This window comes from Barbatula barbatula, assembly GCF_947034865.1.
Source record: "Barbatula barbatula genome assembly, chromosome: 8".
NCBI classification, from domain to species: domain Eukaryota; kingdom Metazoa; phylum Chordata; class Actinopteri; order Cypriniformes; family Nemacheilidae; genus Barbatula; species Barbatula barbatula.
Window position 1 is genome coordinate 7,071,681 of NC_136771.1, and position 22,940 is coordinate 7,094,620.

The 22,940-nt window shown below is 37.1% G+C and overlaps 3 protein-coding genes across 8 annotated transcripts; all 3 read right to left on the bottom strand.

Annotated features, from left to right (window-relative positions):
- Positions 1-4,201: 4,201 nt before the first annotated feature.
- On the bottom strand, positions 4,202-9,047 carry prokr1a (prokineticin receptor 1a; the record flags this gene model as incomplete). Its single annotated transcript, XM_079461590.1, has 2 exons — positions 4,202-4,907; positions 8,590-9,047. The coding sequence occupies 2 exons, from the start codon at positions 9,045-9,047 to the stop codon at positions 4,202-4,204; spliced, it is 1,164 nt and encodes a 387-aa protein (XP_079317716.1).
- Positions 9,048-16,835: 7,788 nt separating this feature from the next.
- Positions 16,836-18,811, bottom strand: snrpb2 (small nuclear ribonucleoprotein polypeptide B2). Of its 3 annotated transcripts, none has more exons than XM_079461415.1 (7): positions 18,724-18,811; positions 18,413-18,503; positions 18,067-18,239; positions 17,839-17,970; positions 17,591-17,632; positions 17,354-17,442; positions 16,836-17,210 (listed from the first exon to the last, which is right to left on the bottom strand). In XM_079461415.1, exons 2-7 carry the CDS (start codon positions 18,474-18,476, stop codon positions 17,051-17,053), a joined length of 660 nt encoding a protein of 219 aa, XP_079317541.1. In that variant the 5' UTR covers positions 18,477-18,503; positions 18,724-18,811; the 3' UTR covers positions 16,836-17,050. The 3 variants fall into 3 exon arrangements, with proteins under 3 accessions (XP_079317541.1, XP_079317540.1, XP_079317542.1); XM_079461414.1 differs by having other exon boundaries at positions 18,585-18,729; XM_079461416.1 differs by lacking the exon at positions 18,724-18,811 and adding an exon at positions 18,555-18,710 and having other exon boundaries at positions 18,413-18,479.
- Positions 18,812-19,290: 479 nt separating this feature from the next.
- Positions 19,291-21,738, bottom strand: rnaseh2a (ribonuclease H2, subunit A). Of its 4 annotated transcripts, none has more exons than XM_079462415.1 (9): positions 21,546-21,738; positions 21,184-21,331; positions 21,031-21,102; positions 20,771-20,897; positions 20,590-20,677; positions 20,378-20,515; positions 20,112-20,199; positions 19,737-19,860; positions 19,291-19,569 (listed from the first exon to the last, which is right to left on the bottom strand). In XM_079462415.1, exons 2-9 carry the CDS (start codon positions 21,308-21,310, stop codon positions 19,410-19,412), a joined length of 924 nt encoding a protein of 307 aa, XP_079318541.1. In that variant the 5' UTR covers positions 21,311-21,331; positions 21,546-21,738; the 3' UTR covers positions 19,291-19,409. The 4 variants fall into 4 exon arrangements, with proteins under 4 accessions (XP_079318541.1, XP_079318543.1, XP_079318544.1 ...); XM_079462417.1 differs by having other exon boundaries at positions 19,709-19,860; positions 21,546-21,733; XM_079462418.1 differs by having other exon boundaries at positions 19,709-19,860; positions 21,184-21,326; positions 21,546-21,722.
- Between the last annotated feature and the right edge of the window lie 1,202 nt (positions 21,739-22,940).

A 22,940-nucleotide genomic window follows, 5' to 3' on the forward strand; every position in this document is an offset into this window, starting at 1 on the left:
AATGTTGGTCCACTCCTCTGTGCAAAGATGCTGGATATTGGCAGGAACTGGAACACGCTGTCGTATACACCGATCCAGAGCATCCCAAACACTCAATGGGTGACATGTCCGGCCAGTAAGCTGGCCATGAAAGAACTGGGATGTTTTCAGCTTCCAGGAATTGTGTACAGATCCTTGTAACATGGGACTGTGCATTATCATGCTACAACATGAGGTGATGGTCATGGATGAATGGCACAACAATGGGCCTCAGGATCTCGTCACGGTATCTCTGTGCATTCAAAATGCCATCAATAAAATGTACCTGTGTTCGATGTCCATAACATACGCCTGCCCATACCATACACCCACCGCCACCACGGGCTGCTCGGTCCACAACGTTGACATTAGCAGACGTTGTCTGCCATCTGCCCTGTACAATGAAAACAGGCATTTATCCGTGAAGAGAACACCTCTACAAAGTGCAAGATGCCATCGAATGTGAGCATTTGCCCACTCAAGTCAGTTACGCGATGAACTGCAGTCACGAGACCCGGATGAGGACGACGAGCATGCAGATGAGCTTCCCTGAGACGGTTTCTGACAGTTTGTGCAGAAATTCTTCTGTTATGCAAACTGTTTGTTGCAGCAGCTGTCCGGGTGGCTGGTCTCAGACGATCTTGGAGGTGAAGATTCTGGATGTGGAGGTCCTGGGCTGGTGTGGTTACACGTGGTCTGCCTTGTGAGGCCGGATGGATGTTATGCCAAATTCTCTAAACCCCTGGGTTTATGGTAGAGAAATGAACATTCAATTCACGGGCAACAGCTCTGGTGCACATTCCTGCAGTCAGCAAGCCAATTGCACGCTGCCTCAAAACTTGCGACATCTGTGGCATTGTGCTGTGTGATAAAACTGTCCCCGTATATGACTTCTGCAGAACACAAAAGAAGATATTTTAATAAATGTCTCTGTGGTTTTGTGTCCATACAATGGAACTCAATGGGAGCCAGTGTTGTCTGGTTACCAGCGTTCTTTAAAAAATGAAAGAATTTTGGGTATACCATCCCTTTAAGAGACCACCTTATTATATGTGCATTTACTCTTGGCATCAAGAACGTGCCTATAAATGTGGCGTACGTACTAGGCAGCTCGGTTGGTTTTGGAGCTCGGTTGGTGTTTTTGTGAATCGCTCAAATGTGTTTTTCAGATTCAGGCACACAATGACAATTCCTTGACAGTGACCTGTAATAAGACCTGCTGTTCCTGTAATGAAGGGGTTTTGCTATGATTGACAGATTAAGCTGTGATTTGTTTGACTTAATGTCTCCCAAGCCACTTGCTCATATTTCGCTATTCCCTCACCAGTCTTGGTTGGAAAGCTAATGGTTTGATACGAAAGTGCATCTTGTACTCATCGTGAAGGAACATACGTGCGTTCTGGATGGAACACGAGGACAGTTAGCTCTTCTTGTGTTTATCCATTGGAATAACCCAGCGCAATGAACATTTTGTGTTTACAAACACATTGGCTTGGCACAGATAGCAAATCGTACTAGTAAATCAGAACGGGCAGTTCATAAAATCATATCACAGAATGTCATCTCTTTGTTCTTTTCCTTTTATTGAGCTCACTTTCATCCATACTGAAGTGTATTAACAGATTCCTTAATTCCAGATTCCAGTTTTATTGCAAATACATTTCGTAAGACATTTTATAGAGAAATGCTAATTGAAATACAACACATTAGGACAAGCACCTATTAGTTATGTGATTTTTAATTCATATATTCTTTTAGTTTTGCTCTTATTCATGGAACGTTTTAACATTCACTTAAATATATATTTTGATACTCAGTAGACCAGCGGCGGGTAACAATGTGTGCTCCGGTCTTCTCACTGCAGATAATAAATCTTTAGAGTGAGAACAAAGGAGAAAATGAAAGAAAAATATATTTGAACATTGAACATAAAATCTAAAATGTCACGTTTTTTTGAAGTAGACAAAATCCGCCCAATCAGACACCCAGAAGAAATCTGAACGACACGTTAAGAGATATTATCCTGTACCTGTAATTGTTTCCAGTTTAGAAATTATTACTGCGAACTTGACTGACCAATAAATCTAGTATTGTATACATGGTCTTAAAACGTTTTTTAAACATTTCACTTAAAAACTAACAAATTCTATTGAATAAACTGCAGACTATAAAACCAGATGTCATTTTTAAACACGCGATGCTAGAACTTTCCTTAGCACTGACATTACTTTACCAGATTTTTTTCGATGACTCTTAACCCATTGTTCTATACCTCATTTTAATAGATGTATGAAGTCAGTAGCCCTCAAGTTGACACAAGTATCCCGGTAGATTCATCCCAGCTGTGATTTATCATAGTAACTAGATATCTTTCACAAAATTTGACAACCAGAATTTCATCGAGTGCCTAGACAGCTTTTTGTTTATTTATATCTATTAAAACATAGTTAGTCTGGCGTAATATACTTACCCTCAGATTGTTCCAAACCTGTATAAATGGATTTTCAGTTACCAAAGAGATCTCGTCCCCGACTTACTGCCATAGTAGGAAAAATAAATACTATGGGAGTCAATGGGGGATGAGATCTGTTTGGTTACTAACATTCTTCCAAATATCTTCCTTTGTAGAACTTACACATTTATACAGGTTTCGAAAAATCTGAGTGTAAGTAAATGACTTTTAAATCATTTTTGGATGATATCCCTTTAACTTCATTATTTTATCATCGGAAACTTTACTTTTTATCCACTGTTTTGCTTAATTACACAATTTGTGTATATTAAAGTCTAGCAGAAGTGTAAAAATGCTCTTTTAGGGCCACTAGATTGAGTGTAAATCCATAGGTGAATATCAGCTGCCTCAACAGAAAGTTTTGTACCTAAATTTGTAAATATGCTTGGTACAGGAGCTTATACATTCGTGGAAAACACACGCAATTTGTCACTGAAGACCAGTCTGTTAACAGCGTTTTAATTTAAATCACATGAACCATCTCCTACAGCGATCTTGAGTCATGTGATCTGGACCTCTTGCAGCGACCCCGCTGTTGCTTTCCCTCTACGCATCTTCTCTTCTTTAAACGAAGTTCATCTTAGTTTAGTTGAGCCTTGAGTATTGTTTGCGTCTATTGATCTGTAGACCCTGATGACCACCAAACAGGGTCACTTCTTCGACACACTGTCACCATTACCAGTTATTTAGGATTGAGTGAACTAACATTTAGCTTATCATCTCTTGCACATGCATGTAATCCAACTCAGTGTCAGGGCAGTGTGTGGCATAGACACAACATTTGGAATCTATTGATTTGAGTTCATGGACACAAATTTCCCCCTTTTTTCGTGTCACTCCGCACGACTTTTTTTCGTGTTACTCAGCACGACTTTTAATACAGAGACCGCGTGTGTATGCACATTTATGTATTTATCCACCTTGTGGATGTCCTGATACAAAGGCCAGTGTTGCCAACTATTTTCCATGGAAAATACTAAAGAAACCTGCTTGGAGAGTCGTTAAATGTCGCCAGATGACAGCATGCGCTAGTTAGCATGATAAATGATGTCATCATGTCAAATTATACGGATAAGAGTGAATCCTTTAAAAATCAGTTTTATACGTCTCACTTGACACTGAGGACACAGCTATCCAAAAAGTTGCTAAAGTCAATAGCCGCTAAATATAGCGATACAGTTTATAAGGATACAAATTATAAGGTTCTGTCTGCATTCTGAGCAGTTTTTAGATATTGAGTTTACATTCCATTTGACTTAGATAGAACCTTTTTGCTTTCTTAAATGTACACAACTTAAATAAAAGCCATCACAAAATGTAAGTTGTCACAAAATACAAATAACTAAAATGTTATAAAGAACCTTATAATTCCAAGGCGACAAGTTTCTAAATTTGCTATACACTGAATAAAAATTCGGGCCTCAGCTTTTATTGTGACTGGTTATGTAAATCTTTTATTCATTGGCATTCAAAGTTTTGCGAATTTAAGGAAAAGTCTGGTGCTAAGATAATCTTGATAATTTGCAGTTGTTTCAGTAGAAACATTTGGTAGTTCCATACCAGTGCAACCACATTTTTATTTAATACAAAAACAGCAAAATAAAAAGAAGACTGTTGGGAAAAGAGTTCAAATTGCTGCTACGCCCTTGCTGCTAGGCCTCCACCTTTGTTTTACTTGATTCGTGTACACTCCACTTCCTCTGTCACTCGCAAAGATGAAGTCCGGATGTCATCCTCTGTCATTTTACCAACAATCACCCTGGTGAGTGTGCGCCAGTTGGCAAGTATCAAGGTCATAAAGCATTTTGGGGTGTTGTTCCTGACACTCACGAAGCAAAGAGTGTTGATGACCCCATTGCTCATAGCAATACACTCAATGATGTAGAAAATCACCAGCGAGTTACGGCCGCGAGTAATCAGCGCAGGGTAGAAATCCCGAAGGAGGGTGAAACTATAATACGGTGCCCAGCACAAAACGTACGCCACCAACACACCAATCAGTGCAACGACCGTTCTGCGACGGCGACGCAACCGTCTGAGCAGCTGTTCCGTCGGAAACCCTGGGACGTTCTTAAACCACAGCTCCTTGCATATGCGTGCGTAACAGATTGCCATGGTGACCACAGGTCCCAAAAACTCCACTATGAATACGAACAGAAAGTAGGAACGATAAATAAATTGTTGGTCTGCGGACCAGATCTGCGCGCAGAAGATCTTTTTATCATGGGTTTGCGCGCCGTGCGGGTACTCGCGTTCCGTAGTAAAGTACGCAGAGGGTACGGAGATGAGGATGGGGATTATCCAAACCCCAAAGATAAGCCAGTAGGCTGTTTGAAACTTCATTCGGGGCTTCAGGGGATGAACGATAGCCATGTATCTGTGAAAACAAAGTAGAGGAAGTGCTGAGTTTATAGCATTATTATTTGATAAAGAGAAAACATGATTGAAGAATGAATTTTTAATCTGGACTCATTTCTGGGCCTAAGGGCTGCTTGGATTTAAATAATGAGCCCCATGTTAACCGAATCAAGAGGACTTTGAATGATGAAAGGGATATTTTTTTTAAATCAACAAGCTCTCTTGACTGCATTTGTTGCATAATATTCATGGTAACCACAGAAAAGTTTTGGGTTAACTGTCCTTTTAATTTACTCACCCTCAGGCCATCCATAGCATACAGACAATCCTTTTAAAGCATTTGAATTGAAACCCATTTGCACAAAGGACAATAACTATAACTATAAAGTTTAAAAGGTTGTCTGATCTCACAGAAATTTGTGTGAGGTTTCTATTTGAATGAATTTGTTCAATATCATGTGTAGTGCAATTCGCTTAAGCCTCAGTGACATTTAGGTTTAGGGCTTTTTCAGGAAATCTTATGTAAATTTTGTGTGTGAATTGTCTAAATTTAAAGTAAGAAAGTGAATCTGGATCAGCACAACTGTAAGGGTTTGTTGTAAGTTTGTATTGGTATTTACCAAGCATATCACATTGGGATCAAAGCTCTTTTTTTTCGAATCCTTTGAAACAGTCTAAGGTCCAGATTTACTTAAGGGGGGCGTGTCCCGGCGTGTTCAAAGTGACGTCAATGCATTGGGAAAGTGACCTCAATGCATACCCTCTATACCATTATTGAGCACAGACTTTCTCGCTGTCTGTTCTGATCACTGCATCTTTATCTTAATGAGAAATGCCATAAGCTTTGATGTTAGTGGGGAATAACAGGGTCCTCCATCTCTTGTTCTCAAAATGAAATATACAGCACTATTTCAGCCAATTTATACTCTGCCAATTGTGATTAAGGACACGTTTTTCAATGTGTTTATTAGTCTCTCATAATATTTAAATTCTCCTCTTAATGAATCAAATGTTTAAAAAACTATTTTCACAGGATGTATAAGACCAGAGCGTATAGTTTCTAGAATATTTTCCAAAAGTAAACCGTGATTTTCAGGGCCTAAAAAAACGGCGAATTTTTTTATAGAAAATGCGTGTTAAAAAATAGTATTGTAATATTTAATTGTGAAAACAAATCATCTTTTATGGCACCCTGGTCAATTTTGATTTCATGGTGACTTTAATGCTGAATAGTTGTTTTGCACTGGTCTAAAGTTGAACGATATAATACGCAACTATTTTTAATGAAGCATATGATAACATTTCCATACGAATCCATGTGCATTCGATTCATTTAAACTGTTGTGACAGTGACAGACACGAAAACAATCACGGTTCTTCAGGGCCTGTGCTGAAACCTTGTTCTCCCCAAAGGATGCCTTTGGTTAGTGAGGAGGCGAGCATCACGGAATCAATGGGAACCACCTGCTGGGCAACAGATTCTATGCGAATCTGCGAGGACAGAATGTACTTCCCTCCAAATCCGTGCCGTTACTGTGATACACTGATGATCATGGGAAGATGCAGCTGGCAGATATCCACATCATGTTTTTACTGTATTTGTTTTGTCTGTATCTACTTTTTGAATTTTCATTGAGCTGTTGCTATGTATCATTTGTGCTAGCATGTTTATGAGAGACAGCGCCTTTAAAGTAACAGTAAAGGGCTGTTTAGTCAGTCTGCTTGGGCAAAGAAAAGCAAGCAGTTTCAAAACACATTTCTGCATTTGTGCATGACACTTTTTTGCAAAGTGACTTAGTGCATTCAAGGAATATGATGAGGCGGTAACATTGTCCAAAATGCATTGTGACGAGGTCCGGCAAAAATCAATACACAATATGGTGAAAAGATTGTGAAAATATGTTGATTTTAGCCAATTCAAAAAGTTATTTGATGCCATAGAAGAACCTTTTGGTCTACAGAACCTTTCTGTTTCAAAAAAGGTTATTTAAAAAGTTAGAAAGAGATGGTTCTTTTAAAAAACATTGACTGAATGGTTCTTTGATGAACCAATTTTTTAAGGGTGTATGCAGGGTCCATTGGTTTGTCATGTTGTAAACTAAGCAAAACATAATAATGCCTTGTAAACTCATAACTTGAAATAACAGACAGACAGATTGCGTTGTTTTAAGGGTTATGAATATGTAAATCAATAAATCAGTTGTCACATGTTTTGGGTTAGGATCCTGTCTAAGGTAGTTGCCTATGTAGACAAACTGTTAGAATTTGGAACAGAGCCAGAGAAACGTGACTTTTTAAAGCCAAGAACTTTCCAAAACTGCAGCAGGGTCAGACCAACGGTTTTGAAATCAAAAGTGTTCAAATGATTTATCTGTGTGCATCATTGCTTTTCTATTTGAATTCATGCGTCCTTATTATATGTAATATAAACCATTAACACCCCCCTCTCAATGACATTTTCTCACAATGACACGTCTTCTCGCCATGACATGTTTTTCGGCCTAAGGGTCGGACTATTTTGACTGTCTAACAGCCGGACAGATTCAACCACCAATATGCCACCCTACACATGTTGTACAGAATTTAATTCTAAAAAATGTCACAATATAGAAGACGACTTTAAATATAATTTAAGTTAGAAAGTTTTTCAGACTTTCTTAAAGGAATCGTTCACCGCAAAATTAACATTTTGTCATTGTTTACTTGTATGAATATCTTTGTTCTATTGAACACAAAAGAAGATATTTGGAAAAAAATTCAAGGGCACCATTGACTACCATATAGTTATTTCCCTACTATGACAGTCAATAGTGCCCCAGAACTGTTTTCCGCAGAACAACAAACTCTACACGTTTGGAACAACTTGAGGGTGATTAAATGATGACAGAATTTTTATATTTGGCTGAACTTTCCCTTTAAGCTGTCACCAGTAGCTATTTTGCGACCAAATTATGGTTTCTAATTATTGAAGAACTCTGTGTTTCATAATAATAATAGAAACTGTTCAAATGAGTAAGTTTTAAATTAGTAAACACAGAATAGTTTTTTTTACAACACAAGTTTGGTTTTAAATGTCCAAAACAATCACAAATGTCAGGACCACTAAGATGCCACAGGACAACCCCCCTATTACATGATATCATAAACTGCTCACTTTTCATACTAGGCTTTGCTTTCGATTACAATTTATGGCTTCACTGCTTGATAAAGGAGGGCTGTTGCTAGCCGCTGTCTTACAGTGTTTAGCTTCAACCATAATCAAATAAACCTGAAGCCTGAAATGATAGCAGGTGTGTTTGATTAGTTTCATCTGAACTGAGCAAAACTGTTGCCCTCCAGCGGCATCGCTGTCTGATGGTCTGAAATCTCACTATACACAACAAAGCAGTCCTGCCATGAGAACTTTTGAGACTCCAAAGTGTTCTTTTTTTGTGGATAGTGCCTTGTCTTTGTTGTTGAAGAACCGTAAACTCTCATCCGAGACTTGATTTACATGAAGTGTGGCGACAGGCTGAATATAGCCGTCCGGATGCTCAAAAATTGAAATGCTAATCATCTCAACCTTGGCACCCTAATATGGTATAAGCTTTATGCGATTCCACATACTCAGGTGTAAACCACCAAGGGAACATTTAATATCCAAACTTTGACACTCTAGGGAATAATTACTTAAAATTGAGTTCACAGAGATGAGCGCTCACCTGTCCACAGCAATGGCTAGCAGGGCATTGGTGGACACATACAGAGACACGGTCCTCAGGTAATTAATTGAGACACAGAGCACAATCCCATGATTCCATGACAGCCGTTTCACCACGTAATAATCCACCAAAAACGGACAACACACAGTCGCCACCAGGAAGTCTGATATTGCCAAGTTGGCGATGAGCAAATTGGTCAGGTTTCTGAGTTTTTTGTAACGTGCCAATGTGCCGATAAAGAGGCAATTCCCAACACCACACACCAGCATGATGCAAACCAGGACCACAGCGATGACGATCGTAGCCACGAAAAACACTTGTCCCTGAGTCGTGTCGGGGATCTCCTCTACTGGAATCTCGTAATCCAGAGGAGTATCGTAATTCGGTATAACAACGTGGGGGTTATCCGATATATGCCATGGAGTCCATGTTGAGGTGCTAATGTTGTCGTCCTCCATCTTCTTTTTGTACTAGTCTAACACAGGCCACCGGGGTCTTCCATATTTTTATTTAGTGAATGCACGTTCTGTCGTTTGCTGTAAGGAGTTAGAAAATGTATTTAGACAAACTTCATAGATTAGAGACAATGCATGAAACTTTAGCCCTTAAACTCTAAGAAACAGCATTTACTCAGAGGTGTAGGAGATTAGAGGATATGTACTTTCCTGGTTAGTGTCTTTGGGTTTAAAAAGTCTACATCTGGCAGACATTTTCTGAGATGCGAAAGGCAACAAGCTCACAGATGGCCAGATTAGGAATGATTTTACAGTAAGACTCCGTATTAGCTGCATGTTTATTTATATCTCAGCAGAAATTTGAATCAAAACATATTCTGAACACAAGCTCTATTGTCACTGCTGTCTGCTGGCACTTGTTTATTCATTTGTTTTGTTTATGTTTGCATTGGTACAAATCGTTGGCTGTGTAAAAAAATTGTTTCAGTTGTGGGTAGAAGTTAGATAGAAATTTGAAATGTATTTCAATACTATGGCTTAATTTTATTAACCATACTACCACATAACCATACATGTATGAGTCTCAAAAATAACCATATTTGTAACCATGGTATTGTAATATAAATGGTAGTCCAATTAGAATGTCAAATAACGTAGTTTCTACAGTTTTACTAAAACCATTTACTTCCAGAAATGTCAGAACTTCCAATACAGGATGAGGTGAAAAAGGGTTTCACTTCATGCATAATTGCATATTTATGGAATAGCCTATTTTATATAAAGTGTATGTATATTTATATAAGTGTATGTTTATATATACAAACAGCATGACAACAGCTTGTCACTATTTTTCTAGTCTTTTAGGAAATTATTATGTTTTTGTTATTTTTACAATTCTGCTAGCGAGATTTGGAGTTAAACACTTCTAAAAGTTTTGTCAGGCTAACACAATTACTCGGCTATTATAACCTATTAAAATATGCGAATTCAAAATCACGAAAGAAGTCACGTTCTGTCATGATCTGTGGAAAATTAAATGTAGTCTATCCTGCAATAGGTTTATACACATTCGTTCAATTTTATTTTTATTTAAGCGAACTTAGATTTAAGATGCGACGGTCTTGATAGGTTCACATAAAACTTTCACGTTCAGAAACAAAACGGTAACTTACCTTCACAGTATTCTCCTTTTCGTTTTAATGTTCGTGATATCCGTGCAAAGACATCCTTGCGTCTTAAAATGCAGTTCTAAACAAAGCGTCTCAGCGTCTCGTCTCAGCGTCTCCTCCCCATCCATCCATCCTCCTCCCATACACACAACAAAACAAATGCGTGTCCGCAACCGCGTGGGAATACACAAATATTAATTTCTAACTGCAGCAGTTTAGCTATGATTCGATAAATGTCATGAAAAAATCAATAGGTTTAGGGCAAGCACTTATTAGTAAGTTATTTTCAGTAAGCTGCTTTACATTTAGTAGAAATAAGGATAATTATTATTATCCTTTATATGAAAATGTATGAAAATACATTGTATTATTGCAAATCTATTAAGGTTACATTAGCACTGCTGTAAAAATGATAATCTATAGGATTACAACACATCTTTTCCCTGTTGTGTCTTTGCAAAACACACAGACCATTAGATAACAAATTTGCTAGTAAATGATGTGACCTTGTTTTACTTTTAGGTCATTTCATATAATGCATGAATTTAGTTCTCACTAATATTTGACAATCAAAAAGAGCAAAACAGAACAATCTTTTTATGAAATGCTAATAGTTTGAAATGTTTTCCTTATTCATAAATAATGCAAGTGTCCAACATTTTTGGGTCCACTTTGCATTTTTTCATCCCGCTCTCTCATCCAGCAACCACGAACGTGTTTAATAAACATAAGGCTCTCATGTACATTTATTCAGGTCGGTTTCATCCATAATTCATACTGTTGTACTCGAGTCATCTTTTGATATTGTTATATTTCAGGTATTGTTATATAGACCTTGAGAGAAACAATCTAGTTCAACCTCAGAATTAAGTTCTGGCACAGAGATGAGGGCTCAGCAATTGACCTCGATACCCAGACTGAACCAACATATAAGAGATTTTCATCAGGTGTTTTAATAATCCTCAAATATAGTTGATATTTTGTCAGATATTACTATTTATACATTTTCTTTTGATTCTTAGATGCAGTGTGACCAGTATACGTTTCCAATAAAAGAATCGTTGTAAGTGACATGGAAAGGCAACTCTTATTCTTAATACGCAAAATTATAAATGTACTCTTTGTCACCTTATGACCTTTGTGGATGTTTATAGTGCATGACCTTGGCGTTTCTAACTCTGTCTGAGCTACAGGAACACTTTGCAGAGCCACTCTGCTGTGCTGAGCCATCTGGACAACCTAGAGAAGAAAGTGAAACAGGTGTTATGTCAAAGATTTACTCACATTCAAAGCGCAGATCCAATCAAAGCGGAACGGTTCTGACCTCCGACACACACAATCACACCAGCTTTCACTCCCAGGAAAATTCAACCCTGAACGGCCTTTCGAATTTACAACTTCTACACTGCTAGTTGCAGGCTTCTCTATAAATCATTTTCTTTCTCTATCACACCATTCCGGTAAAAAAAAACACCATAACACTGACACTGAGACCTCAAGCAACAGTAACACAAACATTAGTAAACAACACAGCAGGCCAAGATTTGAACACCCCTGTGAAAATGAACAAGGCATAAAAATGGTGGCCAGCTGTGAACCTCCATTAGACTTCATCAAATAATCGGTTAAGTGAAGTCTGACAGCAGACGCCTCCCAAGTGTTTTCCAAACATAATTTGTGAAGAGAATGTCCAACACGCTTGAGCTGCTATGGCGACGTGGTTCCCTTTTGAGTTCGTTCGATATTGCGCCAGTACCTGTCACATGTAGAACACAGAGAGCTTTTACTGAAGCCATGTCTTAGAATGGTGGCACACAAATACACTCTTTCCATAAAACTTCAGGACTAATATATCAGCAGGTGTGGAACACCAACGGTGTCAAAACTGCCCTTGCACAAAACACTAGACAAAATGCAATTGCGGCTCAATGACGTCAGGAAAACTCTAGTTGGGAAATAACATCATCTGACGACAATTTGCAACTTATGAAGCAGGTCTAAGCTGGTTTCAATTCAAGGGTTTGGTTAACAAGTTCAGTTTAAATATAAGCGTTGATATAGCCTAACCATCTATTTTGGTGGCCTCGCTGTCAAAGTTGTTGATGCTCTGCTGGGAAATATTTTACTCAAACTTGTAGAGTCTGTATACTCACCGTATGATGACATTAAAGCGACAAGGAGGCATCACTAGTGGCATCTGAAATACATTTTTCAGCTTGATTTATTGCGCGAACAATAGGAAAAATGTGAAGTTAAATCAAATTAAATTAGAATGAAAAACATGAAAAACAGATTCAATCATCACAACTTTTGGACCACGCTGTACATTCATGTTATATGTGTATTTTTATCCGATTTTTGTGATTTCGCAGGCTCACAGAAGATTATATTTCGATAAGAAGGTTTTCACAGGTACTGATGCACTGTCTCGTTCCTGTCTCTCAGGGGACAGAGGTTACAGAAACCTGATATGTTTTTTGAACCAGATCACTGAAGTGTGGAGAGAGATGATTGGTCTGTCATGGAAACAAGAGCTCAGCAGTCTGTTCATTAAAGACTAAATGAAGATGACAGTAAGTAATAGTGTCTCAGTCTTTTTGATCATTTACATCTTTCTCTGTTTTTCCACCTCATATCAGCCAAACGAGAAATGAAAAGATCATTAAAAATTCCTTGGTCAAGTGTTGCCAAAAACTTTAAAATAGTTTAAACATTTGGGTTTGAGGGTTATAGTTTGAGGTTTAGGCAGATAGGGCAGACAGGACTAAATGGTTACTATAGTATCATGGGTGGTTGCTAAGGTTACTAATGACAAATAGATGGATAAATAGCCTACATGCATACTTTTTGGGGTCGCTGTGTATCAGGGCTGTGCAAAATTCAGAATTTAATTCAATGAAATGAATTTGAATTGACTCCACCCTACAGGATGTTGAATTGAATTTGTATTAAAGGAAGTGGAATTGAATTCCTTGCAATTCAGAGAAATTCACTCTTATCACATATAAGTGAGAATTATGGGGTGCCGTTTGTAAAGCGGCTCCCTCTGAAAATAACAGCAACATTTTGTCACATTTAGCTTCAAACAATGTTTAAAAAACTGGTATGAATTTTTGAGGGTCACTTTTTAGCACATTTAGAACAATATTTGTCAACTTAGAGATATTTTAAATAGTTAAATCTAAACATTAAATGTTACACCTAAATGTTAAATCTAAATCTAAATGTTAAATTTAAATATAAATCTAAATATTAAATCTAAATGTTAAATCTAAATCTAAATCTAAATGTTAAATCTAAATATTAAATCTTAATCTAAATCTAAATGTTAAATCTAAATGTTAAATCTAAATCTAAATCTAAATGTTAAATCTAAATGTTAAATCTAAATCTAAATCTAAATGTTAAATCTAAATGTTAAATCTAAATCTAAATCTAAATGTTAAATCTAAATATTAAATCTAAATCTAAATCTAAATGTTGAATCTAAATGTTTCGGGTGAAACTAAATATTTAGCTAATATGCAAATTCAAAATGCCGGTAACCGGAAATACCAAAATAAAAGCTCGAGGAGGTCAGTGTGTGTTTATAGTGTCAAATAATGAATAAAAAAAACATCTCATCCGGGGAAATGGACTCTTGGACATGGATTATCGTGATAATAACTACCTAAATAATAAACACGTTTGGAGAAACTGTATTTGAAGAGTACTTTGAGTTTTTAGTGTCACTTTTATGAAGGGGGCGAGACTTATGACCTGTAGCCACTATAGCCAGCCACGAGGGGCTCACTTTGACTGATCTGTCATGTTCGCTTGCATGAAGGCCAGCAAGAGCCTGTCCCCGCCCGCCCCTGACCAGGTCGCGCTGCGAAAATGTCCAACGAATCGGCGTTAGCCGAGAACATCGGCAGAGCCGTCCTGGCTGCTATTCAAACTTTTTCAACAGCCGCCAGGACGGCTCTTCGAGCTTTTATTTTGGTATTTCCGGTTACCGGCATTTTGAATTTGCATATTAGCTAAATATTTAGTTTCACCCGAAACATTTAGATTCAACATTTAGATTTAGATTTAGATTTAATATTTAGATTTAACATTTAGATTTAGATTTAGATTTAACATTTAGATTTAGATTTAGATTTAACATTTAGATTTAACATTTAGATTTAGATTTAGATTTAACATTTAGATTTAACATTTAGATTTAGATTAAGATTTAATATTTAGATTTAACATTTAGATTTAGATTTAGATTTAACATTTAGATTTAATATTTAGATTTATATTTAAATTTAACATTTAGATTTAGATTTAACATTTAGGTGTAACATTTAATGTTTAGATTTAACTATTTAAAATATCTCTAAGTTGACAAATATTGTTCTAAATGTGCTAAAAAGTGACCCTCAAAAATTCATACCAGTTTTTTAAACATTGTTTGAAGCTAAATGTGACAAAATGTTGCTGTTATTTTCAGAGGGAGCCGCTTTACAAACGGCACCCCATAGAGAATGTGATACTTTTAACATAAATGTTTCTTCCTAATGGAAGTGCAGACACTAACATTAAGCATAGATTTCATTAATGTTGAATAATTAGCCATATCTTCATTTCAAAGTAATCAAATGAAACAATGGTAAGTGCAACTATGTTCTATTAAAGTACTTTACAGGGTAAAGTTGTTGCATCTAATGGTCAACAGTTCCTCAAATGTTTTGTCATTGAGGCGGCATAGGTTTATGGCAAAAAAGCAACAAGCTTCTGGACCTTGCCCAGGAGGTTTTTTTTGAGCCAGCGTCATCTAAGGCATCACGCACTAGTTGGAGACTATGAGCAAAACAAGATAGTCTCTCTGGTTGAAAGTATATAATCTCCTAGATTTCGAGATCACTTCTAGATCACAGGTGTCATGTTCCTCATCCTCACTGTAAACATGATGATGATCGTATTGGATGCATTGTCAGTTACAATGAATGACACCTTGTTCTGAATATTGTAATTGGCCAGAACATCATCATAGACCTGGCAAATATTTTCAGCTGTGTGTCTGTGTGGCAAATTGAAATCAACCAGTAAATGGCCTGTCATCCAAAAAAAGCACCTCATTGATCGATTTGACCATAAATCTTCATCTTGAATTGGTTGGCTCGTGCCACTACTGGATGCAGACTCCATCAAGATTTCAGGATGTTTATTCTGTAAGCAGAAACGCCAATCAATATTCTCCCAGTCTAAAGACTCTTCATGCTTTGGAATAAAGTGCCAGCAGGTAGGTTTATTGGATTTTCTGCCTCTCTATATTGCTGTGCCCAGACCCCTGCCTCCGAGTCTACTTTGCTTTCACATGATATGCCAAGATTCATGATTGGGACTTGACAATGAGAAATAGTGTGATTAGATTGTCATTGTATTTCAAAGAGAATAGAGTAAAAGGTGATACATTACATGTTTCAAGTGGTGAGTAAAGTGTAATGCATTACTGATTGATTCATAGTTCCCAATGCAAAAACATGCCGTGGTCATCAAAATAAAAGACAGATTACAAATCTGTAAATTTACCTGGAGGTGCCGTTTGAAATTTGAGGTAGCCTTTATGGAACCACAGACTGGAGCACTGCAGCAATTGCAGATTGGTCACCAAAATGAACACGCACAGATGAGCATTTCCGTGTGTTATCATTTTGCATATTTCTGTTATTACAAAAAAGTAAAAAACAAGCTCTGGCCCTCAGTTATCTTATTTCACTAGAGACCTCCAAAATGTCCTGAATGTTTGGTCAACCATTTTGAAAACTTAAAACTGTAAATGAAGCACTATCCTATAACTTTCCACAATTTTTTACGTTATTATAAATGTATTTATCTATTTTATAGTGTTTTTAATGTGAATTTGTGGTGAAAAAATAGACCTTTTTACTATGATAAAGATACAACGGATTAAATCAGACATACGCTTTCAGTCGGTTAATATAACACAATAGTGATGGGAAATTTAAATGTTATAGTGTGTAATATAAATCATGGTTTATAAATTACCAATATATACTCCGTGACAGCCTGAACGCCGATTCATAAGCAAGTTGGTTCCCAGTGTAGAATTTAGTGTCCCGAGTGCTGATGCACGAGTATGTATCATTTTTCTGTGCCAAAGACAACCGCTTCAATCACTCTTTAGGTACAGCGTGTTCATGGCTGACAGATTACAACTTCACTGACACACCACACCACAGAAAAACAATGTAAGAGAAGCATTACGTAAACTCTGCATAATACAAATGACTGAAAAGGGAAAATAGAGTAAGTAATATTTAAAGACCAGTAAATCTGTCGACTTTTGAATGCAGGTCACATGGGTATTCAATATTACTAAATGGTGGTCTTTATCAATCCATTATCAGGAAAATATGGACAAAATCAAGCAAGTTCAAACAATAGGTTAATGGTTGGTTTTGTCCGCATTTTACACAACCATGGCATTTTGTGTGGAAACTACAATTTCTAGTAAGTAGTGTCCTCTATAAAAATGTCCATGACTTGCTAATACTTCACAAAATTCCTAGGTCTGAAAATTCCCTGTTCTTGAAAACTTCCGATGACCCTTAAAAAGTTGAGGCAGTTTAAATTATTGTAGAAGCTAATTTTATTAGTCTACAGTCCAATACAAACATTTTACCCCGAATCGCATTATTAACTTTCATACAAAAAATAAATCAAAATACAACAGTAAAGAAGCTTAAAAAAACTAAAAGAAAGCAAAACAGAAATAAGAATCCACTGATCAGTCTCAGCTACAGTCCATTACAACTCTTGCAGGGAAAAGAGTGCCGGTGGGTTTGGTCACTTTTTGGCGTATGTGATCTTCATAGCACACGTGGCTGTAATTCTGAAACCCTGTAGCGCATCTTTGGCGACTCCAGCTTGAGTTTCGCTTTCAAACTCCACAAACGCAATATCATGCTTGCCCGGGACCAGACGCACCTCTTTAAACCCAGGAAACCTATGGGATGAAAAGAGATTAAATGAGAGAGAACCAAAGAATAAACAACCAAATATTGCTTTTGTTCAAAGACTTTTTGTTTTAAAGTCTGAGAGATACTAATTTAGTACATTTTTAGCACCATAGTGTCAGTATGAACTTACTGGTTGAATAACATAGACAGCATCATCTCATTTGTCTCTTCTGGAAGGTTATTCAAGAACAGAATATAATTTGGTGGATTATCAGGGACCTAAAAAACACAGAAAAATATAAAACCAATTTTCTCAGTCAAAGGTCACCAACATTTATTGCAGCACGGGTTAGGATCAAGAGAATGTTTACATTAATAGTAGTTATCTATCACTATAAAAAATTTAAACATTAGCCATGTGACATACCTGGACCGTGGCAGGTGGAGGAGGTTGTGTGCTTACAGCTCCCTGAAAGCACAATTACACAAAAATAAATTTATAAACACAGCCAGGAACCTGTTTATTATTCTTATTGCAAAGCAAGCACAGTAATGCATTGTTGAGTCAATATCTTTACAGCTAAATTATGACAGCGTACGTATTTTTCAGTCAAATTATGTTTGATTCAGAGAAATAGTACAATGCTGCATCAAAGATCATCCATTTCAACTCACCGCTGGTTTTTTGTTCGCATTGGCCGCCTGCTCCTGAGCTTTCTTCTTTTTGTCTTTCTTCTTTTCTTTATCTCCATACGTGCCTCTCATCTTAGCAATGACGTCCGAGTCCGTTTTTGCATACTGGATTCGCTACAAGCAGAATAAACGTTAAGAAAAACAACTCAAATGAGTGGTTAAACATTTGTACCAGACACATTAGCTGCATTCAGTTTTTGTATCACTGACCATGGGCTTGTTGTAGAAAGGAAATCCTTGAAGTTGCCTGAGGGCGTTTGTGGCTGCTGAAAGCTCTTTGAATATAACAAACGCCTGACCCCTCATCCGCACGGTCTTCAGAGCAACAACATCCAGAATCTGACCGAACTGAGAGAATAATGCGTAGAGCGCTCTCTTCAACTCTGTAGAAAAGAAGCAGATCTTTTAGGGTACACGGTGTAGATTTTGAAGACCGTTTAGTAGATTAGAAAATAATCAAATATGACAAATAACGATTACTGGGAGTAAAACGTAGCAAACAAACTCAAATCCGAGTTACTCAAAGACAGATTGAATACTAGACTTAAGCTTCTACCTTCTTTCTTAATTTTATCGTTGACATTGTTGACGTATATGGTGTGATTCGGCCGTATATCCATGATCTGCAATTTTCAACTATAACGTCACTGCAACAGAGAAAACAATTTACAGACAGAAAACGATTTAATTGAACGAACCGTAAATGAAAATGCCGATCAAACACGCACATTGTGGTTCATCAAACGGTTCAAATAGTGAAACAAAAACACACTGCGAGAAAACACAAATGAGTAACACTGCCTACTGTTTATCTACATTATAAACACGTGCGTTTTACGAAAATTAGAAACACCAAGTTACACTCACCACACCAAACTCTTAAACCGGAAACTGCAGCTGTGCCGCTTCTTTCTTTCTTTTGAAACAGAGGCTGTATGTAGCGCCACCTGCCGTCGCGGAGTGACATGACAGTTGCACCAAATATAAGATAAGCGCAGCTTTTCATAAACCCAAAAATAATGGCCAAAAGTGAGTTCCATAAAGGATATTTGGACAATACTTGCTTTTGACGTCTTCACTGGTTTGAGTAATGCCTCAAAATGTATGGTTCCAGCTTCAGAAAATCTAAATTTGGTCAAGGTAGTATACTAATAAAACAAAATACTCACAAAAATAACATATTCTACAACCTACTCGGCTGTTAATGTTTTGTTTATCTCGTTATTGGTAAGGTAATTTGCTTGCCATTTTTCTTCTATAAATTCTTCTCAAAGCAAAATATTTACTACTAACAAATCATGCATATTCTACCACAGTGGCTTACACCATTACTGCTACAATTCTGGACACATTGCCAACCCCTTAATGTACATTACAATATTTACTAATGAGTAACATAGCAATTTAAGTAAAAAAAGACAAATTTTAATAAAAGACATGAAAATATTTGACCTTTATTTAGCTTACATAAAGAAAATAACACCAAAAACACAAGAACTAAAAAGACTGTTTTGATCAGTTTGTTTGTGCTGACCATCCGTGCTTTTTTGTGTTCAGAGATTGCTGATGCTCTGTAGTTTGCGCTCAGTGAAAAAACGGTGTGTGTCTCGTGAGTGTGTAAGCTCGGCTGGCTTGTTGCGACTCAGGTAGGACAGCATGGATGTGTTATTCCGACGAGCAGCAGCTTTTTCTCCATCTTCTTCATCATCGTCCCTATAGAAAACATTTTAAACAAAATTTCCTGCTAACTCACATATAATAAGAGAAACAAAACATTAAGCCCAGAACATAATTGTACATAGCATTATATCTGAGAGTGTATAGATACTAAATAAGAAACTGCTATCAATACTATTATTTTAGACTGCTGTTAGAGTCACCAGTGGACAGGTACAGCTTTGCTATCCAAAAGAGTTTGTGCTGTACTCCAGCTGAACCTCACAAACTGAGGGTAGCCAAACACTGGGTCCAGATACTTCAGCAACCAGCTTTTAGTTTTGGGATCTAAAAAATAAAGCAATTTATTTTTGAGCAATATTTATATAACAGAAAAGCTAAATAAAATGCCCCATAAATAAAATGTCACATACAAACAAATTTAGATTATACGTATTTGTGTTAAAGAAAACCTGAAGAACACAGCCTGATGTTATCAAGCGTATTTGAATTACACAAAACAAATAAAAATATTTTTAAAAGAAATTTGATCATGACAATGAAATATTGTGCAATTAAAAAAGATCGAATTTACTGACCATTAGGATATCCAGAGCCATAATCTGAGTCCACGTCACCCAAATTCTCTGCAAACTTCCAGGATTTGACAGCATGATCTCTGGCAACCTAAGAGCAAAGAAAAGGAAATAAAAACAAACGTGTTTAATGTAAACAACTAATCGTGAAAAATTGCTTTGATCGTGTTTACACAATACAAAATTAATATGCACTTTTATTACATAAATCTACGTTTATCTACCCCCCACAAACACCCCCATATCATCCATCTGTGAAGTGCTATTACCTTGGCACAGATGCTGGCAGCACTGACAATAGGGAAAAGAGAATCAGCTTTGGGACGAACTGTCACATCTATGCCCGGAAACCGCTGGGAGAGCTTATCCTGATACTTCTCTGCAGGACCCACAGTGTCCACAAACACCTGAGAGAAAAAGATAGGATCAGTATTTTTGCCCATTCATACAGCAGGTCGGTTTGTTCTAGGAAAACAAATACCTCTTTAAGCTGCACCCCACAGTCCAGGGCGAACTGCACCAGACCAATAGCAGCATCGTGTGAGAGTGCATTCAGGTTGTATTTTGCTCTGTAAACAAAAGGATATGTTTTAGGACCTGCTTGTGTATGGAGCTGTTGTACTGTGTGTGGTCTTCGTGTCGTAGGGCTGTCTGTACGTTACCTTTGCAGCATGCTGGTGGAGATGGTGTTGGGGGAGAGTATTTGAAGGGCCCAGCCAACAAAATCTTTGGCCTCATCGAGCTTTAGAAAAAGGTTCTCTCTCTGCGCTTCGGTCAATGTCTTTGAGTCTAAACATACAACAAAATAATGCTCCGATGACACTTAAAACAACACAGACTACATTGAAAATGTGGTCTAGGTCTGTTGAACAGTGCAAAATGTATTCTGACCCTAAACATCATCACGCTTGTGCCAACCAACCTGCCACTTTTAGGCTCTTCATGTCATCCTTTTTGGATATAGGGCAAAAACATATTCCATACACCATGGGCCCTGAAATAAAAACATGAAATGTAAAAAAAACAGTTTCACTTATTTAAAAGCATGACCTAACTTTCAGATAGGGCCACTCACCCAGGACTGGTCCCCTGCCAGCCTCATCGATGCCCAGGCAGCAGTCCTCTGTCTTACACACTTCTGGGACGGGTGATGACAAGCGGCAGCTCACGGAGTTATCTGCTTCAAAATCGCTCAGATCCATGTCTGTTTACAGTCTGCTGTACTACAAAAAAACATTAAACCAAGTGATATTACTACTAATGCAGTACATTCCCTTGCCGACTCATAACTGAGTAAAAGTAATAGTACAATAGAAATAATTTAATGTTACAGTCTTTGCATGTATGGATTTTTTTGCCAAAAGATAATTAAAGCGTGTGAATATTAGTGAACAGAAAAAAAAGAACGGAACAGTGTGCAGCGAGCGAGCGACTCACCCGGAAATCTCGAATTGGCGCGAGTATGACGCGTAACCTCTGACCTGAAATGTTTACAAAGATTACATTTATTTATTTCTTGCTTATTTAAAAATACAGTACTGCTATACGGAAACACATTTAAGGGCATATCATTTCCAAAACGACGCAGTAAATGTTTCTTTCAATGTTCCAACCCCGTCGCACCCGCAATGGCTTGTGGGATATGGAGTTCATGACCAAATCAGACTTTTTTGCATGGATTGCCTGAACATAGTGTTAAAGCTCTGGTGTAAAAACTCTTTCAAATTTAAAGGCAATGAGAACTGTCGACATCTTTTATTTGTAGCCTATACTGCTCTCCACTTTTATTAATACCTTCCTTTTGATACCTTTTACTTTAGCCTACATTTATACTTTGAAATACAAATGCATTTTTTGCGTGAATAATGTACTTGTTTAAAGTGTTGCTTGCCAAAATTTATTTATTCATTTATTGTTTATTATCTTTATCACTTCATTTCTGCATGTACAGTATGTCTGTATTTATAATTTCTTTATTCATGCACTTTATTTACACTTTATTAAGTAATTTCTCATCGTTCATAGAAAATTATCTGTTATTATTCTGATGTAATACACGTACGATGGCTGATATTATTGATAAGGATGAATGAGATATATTTTGATATATTTGACATACCTCACATTCTGAAATGGAAAACCCAGAGTTTCCGTCATTTCAGAGTTAATATACTACAATTTTTCACTAAACCACCTTTCCGAAACAGGCCCCAGATCTCGTAGATTATAAGAGAGGTAGGAGTATCTGTTTCATAAGCTTGGGCGCTGCAGAAGATCACATGCTCTGGATTTTTTTAGATTTTTAAAGTTTAATTTAATTAACACTGCATATAGGAATTTATTGACCTGCGTTTCTCTCTCCTTATCTTAGGTGTGTGACTTCCGGACTGGTATCAGTAAACTGATATTACAGTTGCCAGTTTTAAAAATTCTATTTTTGTAATTCGCAGAATTGCAAAAGTATCCATATCTATTCAATAGGAATATTGAATTACTGGAATGCAGTATGTATATACACGCGTTAATAAAAGCTTACGGCAGTTCACATTGGTCAAAACACTTAAAGAAATGCATTTGGAAATATATTGTCAGCAAACACAGACATTCGCATTCGAACAGGATTAGATTTCTCAGAGGACCAATGACTTGGGCGAAGAACATTAGGTAAATTGCTCTGGAATTTTTACAGAGATGGTCTGAGAAAAAAAACAGAATTGGCAGATTCGCACCGAATTAAAAACAGAAAGTACCTCTGAAAAACATGAATTTCTCAAACCACCTCTTGTAAAACTAGTCACGTCTGAATAGGACTTTTGTTTTTCCTATTCTCCC